Genomic DNA, 13,326 nt, shown 5'->3' with positions numbered 1-13,326 from the left:
TTTTATGTATACATATATATATTAAAAGCAATGAGTTTATACTGATGCTCTCATGGACATTTTTAATCCTTTGAGAGGTAAGTATATTTCCGTTTCTCCTTCTCCCACATAAAAAAGTGGGGAAACTTGGTAATATAATAATGAATAATATCATTGAGCACAGTGTTTTCAAAAACATTGTTTCATTTTAGTCCTGACAACTACTCTGTGATATACATATTCTTAATTATTAGAGTTCATTATTATTAACCCAGACTGACCGAAAAGAAAACCAATTTGAGGATCAGATCACCAGAATGCGGTAGAGCTGAGCAGTATATTCTGACTCTACATTTCATACTTCTTCCACTATACCAAACCAGAAAGATAACATTTTTCTTTTTTGGCCTTTTATATATAAATTTCCTGTATTTAAGTATGACAGACATCATCTTGCCACCATTTCAAATTCACCATATAGAAAGCAATGCAGTTTTATTTTCCTCCTGAGTTGTGCTTGAACTTTTCCTGTTTCTGTCAATGACACCACCATCTTTTAAATATCATTGAAATGTGTAATCTTAAATTATGTTTATTTTCCTCTTTTTTTTTTCACTATTCCCAGCTGAGTGCTAATATCCATCCTGTTTACCTCCCCACTGATTTTCCTGTGCAACTCTTCTAATCCTGCCCTGTTCATCTCTCTTGGATTACTTTACAGGCTCCTGGGTGACCTCCACTTCCTCCTCATAATCTTACATTATCATATGACCTTCTATAGTTTCTTTCTTTTCTTTTTTTCTTCTTTTTTGCATTGTTGAGTTCAATTACCTCTTCCTTCCTGTGCAGTCAGCATTATTTCCAACTATCTACCAACTCTTATCCAGCCCTGCCACTCTGGTCATGTCATGCCAGGCTGTTCATCAACTCCTGTGCGTGTACTCAGATGTTCCCTTCAGGTAAACCAACCTTAACTATCTTCCCAAGGCCCAGCTTGAAGTCCCCAACCTCTATAAAAACAAAAAGCTATAGCATCTGATCTAGCACTGTCCTCTACTTTGTCCCCATTGACGTTAACCTTAAATACCTATTTAGAAAAGAAATTGCTTGAGAAAAAAAAATACTCTTTAACTCAACTCTTAACCTAAAATTTAGCTCATACTAGTTATTTATTTAATAATTTTTGATCCAAAGGACTGCAGTATCCTGCATTATATTACACATGTTGTATACATCAAATTTGCCTCGGAAATAGAGGAGATGAATGATGAAAAAGGAAGCATGATAATTTTTTTTATCCAACATAAGAAGGAAGAGAACCAAACAAGTATAATTTGAAAGAGCTTCTGGTTGACTCTAAGTGGAAAATGTAATCAAAACTAGAAAGCGTAATTATCTGAGTTTCTTGACTAATCGAATTTTATAGAATTTTCAAGATAATTGGGGTCACTAAATTGTTTCATAAGCTCTTATACAACTCACTACGGAATACATAACCCAGAAGGATCATGTGAGAAGGCCAAGTGCAGTGACTAAAGTGCATCTCAGTTATCAAGCTTCCTTCCATGGCAAAATATTTCTCATATTAGAATTCTTCTTCTATCTCTCCAGTGCTGTTTTCTAGCAGAAAAGCCAGAAGTTCTGAAATATTGCTTTTTGTGTTAAATGACTGAGTATGAGTGTTTTATGTTATATAAAAGGCCCTTATACAATTTGATAAAATGTTTGTAGCCAGAGAGTCGGCATCTGCCACTTGGTCCTTTGTCATCTGTCTTCTCCCCAGTAAGGACGACCTGTGCTTGCACAGATGTCTTTTTTTCTCCCCCCCCCAACACCCAGTCTTGGATTCCTGTCCCTCAGAGCCCACACTGAAGCCCCGTGTTTTGTAGGTGACCACCCTGAACAAAAGTTTCTCATTTCCCAAGTGACCTCTACTCTCAAAGGAGTTACTGTTTCCAGGTAACCTGTTCCACTTACACTTTATTGGTTTCAGTTGTTTCAGAATGTGACATGGTTTAAATAAGCATTCTGGCCCAGTTTGAGGCAGGAACCGTAAATAAGGAGGAAGTTTGTACTTCTACTCCTGGAAGAACTCAGGCAGTCTTATTTTCACTGAGCTGTACAGTTGAATGGTGTGTGAACTGCTGAGGTTTAAGTGTTTACAATGGGCTCTGGTTCATCATAGCACCCTGCAGTTCAAAGGCAGCGATCGTGACTGCCATTATATCTTTGTCACATGATAATATTGCTCTGTGGATTTGTAAGTCATGGTATTATAAGTATACAGAGGATTCACAGAAAATAAAGGAACCACAATAAACTTTTCTGCAAAGTGACTCAAATCAGCATCTGAAATACAAAAGAAAAACGACCACACAGTTTCATAAGATTACTTCATTTCATATATATCCTGCCTTAACAACTTCCAGAAAATTTCAAGTACCACAACAGGAACTATTTCCTTCCATTATTTCTTCTGCCAGATAAGAACTTATAAACACAAGACCTATTAAAGAAAACATATATATATATAATAGACAATCTCCAATCCAACTTAATGGCACAAATAACATTTTATTCTTGTTATGTGTGAAGGCACCTATTATCCCAGGTGGTCTGAGAATCCCTTGGTTGAAGGCACTGTGTCTTGGACATAGTATGAGCTCAAAAAAAATTCCTATTTAATAAAGAAAAACTTGGAGATTCCCCTGAGTACCTCAATCATTTATAAAAATGAAAAGAGGCAAAGACATACAAGAACAGAAAGAATTCTAACACATCCCAAGTCCTCATCATTTTATAGCTGTGAAAACTAAGGTCAATTGTTTACCTAACATCACAGTTAGTAGATAGAATTAAACACAGGTCACCTAAACTTGCCTTTATGAGCTTTAGAAGTATCTGGTAATTCTGCATAAATATCACTTATTAAGTTAGTAAACACCTTTCTGGTATGTTGCCTATTCTTTATAGATTTACATCCTACATCTACTTCTAATTGTGCTTAACGTCTTGAAAGCGTTGACAGCTACACTTGGTTTCAAACACAAAAGTAATATGTGATCTTTGTACTCACAATATAGTTAATGTAGATTCTCAGAGTTCATGTTTGTAATGTTAATATAATTTTTCAAATTTACACTAGAGCTTAAATAACTCCCCGGAAATATAGACATCTGGGAAAACCATCATTATTCCCATACAGATACATAAAAAGAGAGGACATTGTCAGTCCAGATCTCTGCCTTGTTTTTGTTTTTCTTTTTTAGACTTATTTATTCGAGAGAAAGAGAAAGAGAGAGAGAGAGAGAGAGCACGTGTGCAGGCACATGCATACAGGCAGGGGGAGGGGCAGAGGGAGAGGGCGAGGGAGAGAAGCAGACTTCCTGCTGAGCTCAGAAGCCTATGTGGGGCTCCATCTCTCGACCCTGAGATCACAACCTGAGACCACGACCTGAGCCAGAACCGAGTTGGAAGCTTAACCAACGGGGCCATTCGGGTACCCCAGATTTCCACCCTGTTTTAGACAGACTATAAACAAGTGAGTTAAAATGGGTAATTAACAGGTCTTTATGCAAAATATATAAAAGCTAAGAAATATATATTAATGTAAAATTATTAATGTGAAATAACACTATTATTCCCAACTGAATAAAGACTAGGTTGATACATTTATAATAATTTTTATACCCTGATATTTCTCTTCTTTAATACTACTATTGAGATGCTCCCAATGACATAAGCAGCATAGTAATGATATACAATAAGGGAACTCCTCTAGAAAAAGGCTAGGTTGAATTACAGTGAAGCCCTAATGGGAAAGATAAAGGGGAAACGGAAGCGGTAACTCCAACTGTGTATGCTAAAAAGTCCACTCCAGAATTCCGTACAAACTGGTGGGGAATTGCCCGGGCAGCAGCTTTGGTGAACCGGGAAGAGAGTGAGAAAGCGGTTGGTAAAATATTCATGGAAAAAACAAACACGTAAGAAAGAAACAAACAAAAAACCTGGCACTGTAAGAAGTTGATGAATTAGAAATATTAATAGAAATATCTGAAGAATTAAGGGAGATAATTCCTCTATGGGTTGCTCATTCCTTTTTCCTCCCTTACATTCATGCCAATGTATATGACTTTTGAAAAGATACAGGAAACCTATCAAAGTCAGTACACCAAAGAAAAAGTAGCTGTTGACTCGCATGAGGAGTTCCAGAAGTGTTGACATCTCTAAAGTTTTGAGGACGCCAAGGCTGCTAAGTTACCAATTAAATCCCTAGGACATTTGCTTGAGTTTATTCAAAATAGCAATATCTGTTTAAGAGATAACTTTTAAATCACATTTTAGTGGCCTTCCTTCAAAAACCTAGCTGATATAACTCTGATTTTCTTTGAGCTTACTTAACGTAGAACTCAGAAACACACAAGCCTCATTCCTGAAGATTACTCTATTTCAGGCAGAGATGGTCATACACATCATGAAGCTTTACAACTTAGCTCTTAAACGCTTGGTTCTTCCTCTCTATGCTCAGAATTAATTGGTTATTATATACACCAATTAGTCTCATTAGACTTTCAAAAGGTTGCCAGGGTGCCTACTCTTAACAAAGGGAAAATTTTTTCTCAATGGCAATTTAGAGTTATACTGATTATTAAAAGTAAATTTGTTATTGTTCCAAATTCAAAGATGGGGCAGAGTAAGAGTTGGGGCTGGGGGGGTGGGGATAGAAATATTTATTCCAGTGGATTCCAATTCTGGGAGGAATCACCAGGGGAGCTTTAAAAATATATAGATTACAGTTTCCTTTCTCTCTTAGTCTACCCCAAGATTCTGATTTATTATAACTGGGATGAAGCTAGATCACTCTGATGAGATTTTCCACAATACTGTACACATTTGAAATTATGAGTCATTTCTGGAGAAAAAGGGTCACACTCAAATAGCTGATGATTCCACTGGCAATTTATGTAGAACTTCAAAATTTGGGAATTGCTTTCTTTGTACTATCCTTTATTTTAATGTATACATGTCCCTGTCACTGAGAATAAAAGTATTTTTACGTGCGGAAGAAATTATTTTGAGAAATACAAATGAAAAAGGGTGACATAATGGAAAATGTAAACACAAAAAGATCATTAAATCTGTGAGTAGAATGCTTAACTTCCCTGTATTTTCACTGTCTCCTACAATACTTCTACAAAATGTTGTCAGTATTCTTTATGATGTCAAAATGTGCTGGAAATGTCATTATTGATGAATGAGGTAAATTATCAAATTAAAAGTTAGATATTAAATATAACCAATGAATTAATTCTGATTTTTTTCAAGACAAAAACATTTGTCTGAACTCAGATTAATGTTAACAAGAAGGGAAAAATTACATTGGGTTGTGTTTAAAGTTTTCAGATACCATAAATAAATTAAACTCACTCATACTAGCTTCTTTACATTAAGATTGTGTCTTTTAACAGTCTTCTTAAACACTTATCTCAAGCCATATAATTGCGACTATTTTTGCCACAATCCCACAAAGTCACCCTAAGCTAGTCGTCACCCACTCAATGGTTGAAAGAGGTTCTTTACAATTAAAACTAATAAAAACCCAGACATACGGTGCTGGCAAAGAATATCATTAAGAGTGCATGCCATTTATATGAAGATAATTGTTCTAGCCAAGATAGGGTTTGTGAATTCAACTAAGAATGGGAATAGGAGTGTGACAGAAGAAAAAAGTGTTTAAAAAAATCTTGATTCCATAGAAGCCTCCACATGTAAATAGATATACCTGAACATATTTATTTAGACTCAAATGGGAAATCAAATCAGCAAAAGTTTTAAGTTTTTATTTATGAGTAGACATTAGGACATAAGAATAGGAAATTCTAGATAAAGCTTAAGACCTCACCAATCTACCTTATGTTAGTGTGGTTTCTGTTAGTACTGATATATTGATGAAGGGATTATAAGAATTTATATGAAGACAATTTGATGTAAGTCCTAAAAAATGTTATTGGGGAGGCACATGGGTGGCTCAGTCAGTTAAGCGTCTGACTCCTGATTTCAGCTCAGGTCATGATCTCAGGGTTGTGAGATCAAGCCCCGCATTGGGCTCCGTGCTAGGCGTGGAGCCTGCTTAAGATTCTCTCTCTCCCTCTTCTTCTGCCTTTGTCCCTTAAAAATGTTATTGGGATTTGCCATCGCTGAATAGTTCTAGCATGTAATACATTATACAAGACCACACTGTTATGTTGTCATTGTATTTTTAATCACATTATATTTGGTTTGGTGCCCAGAAATCTTTGTGTACTTCGGTCTTAGCTAAGTATCATTGCTCTCAGAGTTGGCCTTCCATTTGGAATCAGGCTGCTGAGTGCCTAGCAGAAGACTCAAGGAGAGAAAGATGACTGGGCTAGTCACCTTCCTCCTACACAGCAGAGTTCACCCACAAACCACCAGGGAATGGCACAGTCACCCATTATCTTCAATGTTCATTTACAACTCATTCTTATAATGCAATTCAAAAGTTATAGAATACATTCCTCTCCACACTTGCAAATAACATTCTTCCATTTTAATAAAGTACACTAATTAGTAACTTTAAAAAGTATCCATCCCTCTATGTACCCTTACGACTTGGTGATAAGTGCATTGTATATACTGAACAAGTATTCTCATTGTCATCAACTTAATAACCATGTGGACAAGGAGAATATAGTGGTGGTTGGGGGGTGGGGGAGCGGGTTCCCAGAGGTTACCCTAGAAGCAGTGAGTCTTGTTCCCTTCAAGATAAAAATTATCTACATAAAAAAATAAAAGCAAAGAACTGATCAGACCTTTCTCTATGAAATTCAATAAAAAGGACTTGGAAAAAAGTTTGCTTTCTACGTGATCCCCTACAAAATCACCTTTCTGTGTCAGTTTAATAAATGTGAATATGCAAATACATTTTGAAGTCCTGATAAAATTGTAAAAAAGAATAACATAACATAGTCTATCATTGACATCAACTGCTATAATCTAAGGAGCAAATGTTGACTTTTAATAGGTGATTTTCCAAGAAATTTCATGAAATATCTTGATTCTAGATAGAATTCTAGCTATTCATGATAGAATCATAAACTTAAATTTATAGTTTCTTCTCAAACATGTCATTTAACTTATTCTCACGGTAATTAAATTCCTTTCAGTTGTAGGAAGGTATTTTGAAGATGAAGAAATTGACAAATTAAATGATTTACTTATGCCCTACATTCAGTGTAGGTACAAGACCAAGAAATCATTACCTCTTTTCCCAATGAACTTTGGAGCCTGGGTTCAAATCCCAACTCTGCCACATAATATTTGCATATGATTAAGCAAGTTCCGTAAGCCTGAGTCTCAGTTTCCTTATTTGTAAAATGGCGAGAAATAATCCCTAATGTATAGACCTGTCTCAGGATTAAATAGTACAATGTGTGTAAAGTGCCAGATACAGGGCCCCATTGGTACTCAATAAATATTATCTTACAATTTTTTTAATTTTATTTTTTTATTAAAGAATTTATTAATTTATTTTGACAGAGAGAGAGAGAAAGAGGCAGCGAGAGAGGGAACACAAGCAGGGGGACTGGGAGAGGGAGAGGGAGAAGCAGGCTTCCCGCGGAGCAGGGAGCTGGACGTGGGGCTCCATCCCAGGACCCCGGGATCATGAACCTAAGCCAAAGGCAGATGCTTAATGACTGAGCCTCCCAGGTGCCCTTATCTTACAATTTTTATGGGAATCATAAACTCTGGCTTTTTGAATAGTATAAATTAAAATAAAAAGGACGAACTTCTTAAGCATTACAATGCTGAGAACTAGTCATACAAATTGCCTCTTATGACATACGATTTCAGTGAGTGTTGTAGACACTATGATGAATTGGAGAATGGTTTGTCCATGCTGAGACATGGAAAAAATATCTATTGTTTGAAAATAGCTGGTTATCATAAGTTTAAATGAGAAAGATTATTTAAGTATATGCATTATTTCAAGGATGGAATTGTTTTTGGGGTTTTTTTTTGCAGATTATCTGAAATTATGTTTTTCCAAATTTAAAAAAAAATATGTGATTGTAGAGAGAATATTATACTCAAAGTCACTTCCTACAACTAAGTCTTAGAAGTTTGTGAGAAATCATGCCTTTTGGCATCCTTCTCAAGTCTAAAATTCTCAGATTCTAGTGTAGAAATAAGACAGTTGGACATACAATGAAATGACTCAAGTTAATATAAGCTAATAATTAGAAGAGGAATATCCTTATTCCTATAAAAACCTAGAATGTCAATGTATTTTTTTGAGCAAATAAATGTTAGTTTGTTTCAACTAATCTTAATCTTGGTCCCTTTGCTTAAAGGCAAGTTTTATTCTAGCTCTATCATAGTATGACACATATATAAGATACATTTGGTACATATTATATTTAAATATTAGCTATCCAGGCTATATAGCTCAAAGCCTGAACATTTTTATTCTAAGATAAATTCTGCCAATAATGAAGTTGAAACTAGGTCTCCTACTATACAAATATAGCCATTTTACAAAACCAGACCAACTGACCACGTGGTAAAGGGCTTATAGCTAGGCATGCAATGTGTTTCAAGTTTACAGTAATTAAAATTTATTTAAAATGTTTTATGGACTACAAAATAATAATGCAAAGATTCTTTTAATCAACAGCAAGGTTACAAAGGATTCTTAAAATGAGATCCAAATATGAGGCAGCCTAATTGATTTAATACTTAGTAATTTATACTTCAGTCAAAATCTTTTCAAAATCAGCTTATTTATTTTTTTCAAGCTCCATCGCTGGCTCTTGTCTGCATTGGAGCAGGTCTCATCTGAATTTTGCAAGAAAACAGGTTCATTAGCAAGATACTTTACAAATGGATATGTAAGTGATACTTTTAATCATCACTACAAATGATGCATTTCTTTATAGTTATAAAATGGCAACAGCAGGGGCGCCTGGGTGGCTCAGTCGTTAAGCGTCTGCCTTCGGCTCAGGTCATGATCCCAGGGTCCTGGGATCGAGCCCCGCATCGGGCTCCCCGCTCCGCAGGAAGCCTGCTTCTCCCTCTCCCACTCCTCCCCCTCACCCCCGCCCCGGCTTGGGTTCCCTCTCTCGCTGTCTCTTTCTCTCTCTCTGTCAAAATAAATAAATAAAATCTTTAAAAAATAAAAAAATAAATAAAACGGCAACAGGAAACAAAGTATAATTCTTAGATTACTTTCTGGAGATGGTGTTCCAGAGTGCCACCAATAGGTAACTACCCTTTTCTCATTTCTTTATGAACTACCATTCTCTATACCTTAAAGAATAATAATGAGGTCAATTTTTCTTCTCTCAGACCAAATTTTAGAACTGGCTCAAGTACTTATGGGTGGGGAGCTAAAAAATTAATCTGACACAGGTAAAAATCTCAGCCACTCTTTTAGCAAATATTTGTCGTGCTGTGTAAATAAATACTCATATAATACCACAAGCATCTGCAGTAGAAAAGGGAAAAGGTTGGGTTGGTATGCTTAAAAAAAAAAGAGAGCAGGGATAAGAACAAGAACAAATGACAGCTATGCCTTTATTCCCACAATTTTCTTTGGTTCTAGCTTAATGGTATCACCGAGATGTGAAGATCAGACAATCCTGTCCTGTGACCGCATTATTAACCAATGATCTTGCCCACCGTGTTGGATTCAAGCTAAAGCAATGCAGCATCCAAGCAACTGAGATTATAAACAACTCTTGGCACTTCTCCATTTTACTGATGTAGTCTTTCAGTTTTAATAAAGTATAGAAAAGGGGGAAAATGAACCAGATACAGAAAGAAACCAGAGTGAGACTGAGAAATTTTCTAGGTGAATGCATGGTACTCTAGCTACGCAAAGTTACTAGGTCACAACTGAAGGCTGAACAAACACTCTTGACCAGGAAGTAACACACTATGCTTGGGAGAACATAAGATAAAAAAGATATAATCATAGGAAATTGCTTTATGTAGCAATGTTCCACTTAGAGGATTAGAAACAGACTGTAGTAGTTGTCAAGAAGGAAGCCGACTCCCACAAAAAGGGTCAATAATACTTTTGATATTATAAAAAATGACTGCATCCTTGAAATAAGGCCTTCTAAAGCTCAGACAAGCAACATTAAAGTTTTCCCCCAGAAGGGAAACTATACTATACTGCTAATTTTACTTAATTATGTTGCCTAATAATAGTCACTTAAGCTAACCAGTGGTGAAATAAGTAGTAAAACTGACATGGGATGAATCCCCATGTAGTAAGATCTCAATTCAATGTGGGTCCTCAAGTGTCTTTCCAAAAATGAGGCAAAGATAACATCCCCAAAATGGAAAGGTAAACATACCTATTACTGAGGAAGGGAAAAAAAGGCATTGAGCATATGGTTTATTGAGCATCTGGATCCGCAGTGCACCCCCAGCCCCGGAGTTATGTTTAACAACAGCTTGTGTACAAATCACTATTTTTATGCTTTGCTAATGTAATATGCCATTTATCACATTCTGAAATTATTCGGTGACCTACTTTGTTAATTAAGGCATTTCCAGAGATCTCCTTCCCCTACAGAACCGGACCCCTGGCTAAAGAAATATTTCAGTTCCAGCAGGCTGTAAGATTATTTCCATTTAAAAAAAAAAGAATATTTTAAAAGACAGAAAGAGACAAGTCTATAGTTTAATGTAAAGGGAATCAATGTTTCTTCCCATTATTTAACCTTGCTCTTTTCACCTAATTGCTACAGTCAGTAGAGAAAATCATAAGATTAATGATGGAAAGCAGAAAATAAATGAATTAAAATTTTAAAGATGCAGGGACACAGCTCACTGCACCAATATTCTTAGTGCAGTTTCACATAGTACAGTGTCAACCTTCAGAAGGGGGGGAGAGTAAATAAAACCTACGGTTTATTCTTAATCAGAGATCTACATCGAATATACAGTCAGTGAGAAGGTGCAGTGCTAAAGATCTAGTAGTAGAGATGAGGAACAAGAAGGGGAAAATAACCTTCTAACCATAAATCAGCCCTTTCCTTCTACTATGACAAGTGTTCGGAGTTACTTGGAGGAATAAAGCACCTGGCTCTGAGATTGAGTAAGAAAAACGAAGGGAAGGCTTTGCGTGCTTAAAGCGAAGGAAATTTGCCCTGCTCAGACATCTCCTCCCAATGCAGCAAATTTGGACAGGAGCTATAGGCTGCAAACTGAGCTTGGAAATGGTGCAGGGGAATGATGGAGGGAAGGGAAGATGAAGTTGCCAGTTCTGAGGCTGGATGGTTCTACACAGAGCCTCAGAGGGAAGGGGTTAAAGGGATGCTCCTCATACCTTTCTTTTCCGTTCCATACGTTCCCTGGAGATTTTCCGTTGTTTTTTTCTCTCTCTCTCAAGGTTTTTTTCCTTTTCATCCAGTTCAGCCTCTCGAACTTTTTTAATAGAAGCAGCAGCGTGAGCCATTTTGCAGAGAAAATCAGCAGAAGCAGCTACCGCGGCTCAGTTTCCACTCCCCAGCAAGCCAGGTGATTTTAGAGCTAGATGGGAGATGTGATTTTGCCCACCAGGGCAATGGCTGGCAGCCAGAGCACTCACGAAATAATCCACTCCGCCCCCGGGCTAGGTCATAATCTTGCTCCAGCCTCTGCAGCACCCATAATTCACCAGAACGTACCAAGGTCTCAGGCCAAGCCCCCCAGCAGCGCACACCTGCACACACGCAGGCATAGGTGTGCGCCCACGCTCGGAAGTGGTCCCAGGGGAAGGCGGAGCCCTAGACTCAGAGCTCTTGAGCAGTTGGGTGGCCGCAAGTGCAGGCAAGCATCCTGCTAGTTGAAAAAGCCTTCCTTAGACACACATCACCAGTTGGAACAGTCTTTGGGGACTCCTCCAGACAGTCTGTGTCTTCCGACTGGAGCCAGGAAGAGGCCACGTCTGTGGAACTGCTAGGGGCGTGGGGAGCTTACTGCCGCTCCCAACCACACCTCTATGCAGGGTGAGAAGAAAATGGTGCAGTCTCACTAAATGACTCGCTGCAGCTGCTGCTGCTGGTGCTGGTGCTGCTGCCACGGCAGCCCTGCTGTAGCGCATGACAGGAATTCCTGCCTTTTAAATCTCAGCCCTTCCCTCCTCCAAGGTTCATCTCAAGAAAAGAAGCAACGCCGCCGGCCGCCGTTCGGGGAGCGCACGAACACAGCTGGAGTGCCTTGCCACCGCAGTTAGCAGTACCCGGGTGAGCGGTCTGGGAAGGGCTGGCAGTAGCCGGGTCCTCAGCGCGGCATTTACGGACCCGCGGGAGGCTGCATTAGGGAGCTGCATGAAGCTGGGCCTCGAAAGGAGCTGTCAGTGAGCACACAGCATAATCTGGGCTCAGCCAGGTTATCCCGGGAGAGAGAGGGGGCCGTCACAAGAGGCGGAGTGGGGCAGAGGTCAAGAAAAGGGAGAGAGGGAGGCAGGCGACACCCAAGACCACTCTCCCTCGTTCTTAGAGGCACACGGATACTATTTCATTACCAAAGGCTTTTGTGAAATACCAAATTCACCTTAAGGAATGTGATGGAAGTAAAGCGGGATTAATATTTCTAGATGTTCCTGTTTATATCCAAAAGGGAGACACCGTGAAAGAAGAGGATACAGCTTGGTAACTCAGGATGAACCCAGCACTTAATCAGATCCAAAAGTCAGTCAAAGGAGAAAATAATTGCTACGGCATGGGCCAGCCTGTATGGGCACCGTGATGGTTCATAGGGCAGTTAACTTCCAGTCAGCACTATTATTAGTTTCTTATGTATGGGAAGCATAACCCTCTCTGACTTACACAGCTGAGGATTCATCTCCTTAAAAAAAAGAAAATCAGGGGCGCCTGGGTCGCTCAGTCGTTAAGCGTCTGCTTCGGCTCAGGTCATGATCCCAGGGTCCTGGGATCGAGCCCAGCATCGGGCTCCCTGCTCAACGGGCAGCCTGCTTCTCCCTCTCCCTCTCCCTTTGCCTGCCGTTCCCCTGCTTGTGCTCTCTCTCTCACTATCTCTCTCTCTCTGTGTCAAATAAATGAATAAAATCTTTAAAAAAAATCAGCTTCTATTAACTACCTGGTCTGGAAAATCTTGTACATTTTTGCAAGGAAACACACATAGACATTTAAGCTTTCTGGGAAGATAATATGTGGATTTGGGGAGGACTCCTATATGTTCTTAACCAGGTGAGTCATTGCTCACTTGATATAACATAATTGAAACATTTTCTCTCTTACGTACTTGAAGATAATCGGCAGTGATGGTGTCAAAGCAGTCATTAAGAATGAAGGTAGTTCAGGGAAAAAGCAG

General features: G+C 38.5%; 1 protein-coding gene across 17 annotated transcripts in view; it reads right to left on the bottom strand.

Annotated features, from left to right (window-relative positions):
- The window catches only part of ANK2 (ankyrin 2), a 317,165-nt gene that overhangs the window by 235,493 nt on the left and 68,346 nt on the right, over positions 1-13,326 (bottom strand). For 2 of the 17 annotated variants that reach the window (XM_027597318.2, XM_027597309.2), the window contains exon 1: positions 11,339-12,216. The exons of 12 other annotated variants lie outside the window; for them this stretch is intronic. In XM_027597318.2, coding sequence (XP_027453119.1) covers positions 11,339-11,467 — 129 coding nt within the window. In that variant the 5' untranslated portion in view covers positions 11,468-12,216. Of the gene's footprint in view, positions 1-11,338; positions 12,221-13,326 lie in introns of those variants that run through there. 3 more of the 17 variants (XM_027597300.2, XM_027597305.2, XM_027597311.2) reach the window with 3 other exon arrangements.

Source organism: Zalophus californianus, chromosome 2, assembly GCF_009762305.2.
Source record: "Zalophus californianus isolate mZalCal1 chromosome 2, mZalCal1.pri.v2, whole genome shotgun sequence".
Classification (NCBI taxonomy): domain Eukaryota; kingdom Metazoa; phylum Chordata; class Mammalia; order Carnivora; family Otariidae; genus Zalophus; species Zalophus californianus.
Note: the sequence above shows the minus strand (reverse complement) of the source record. Positions and strands in the feature narration are given on the sequence as shown.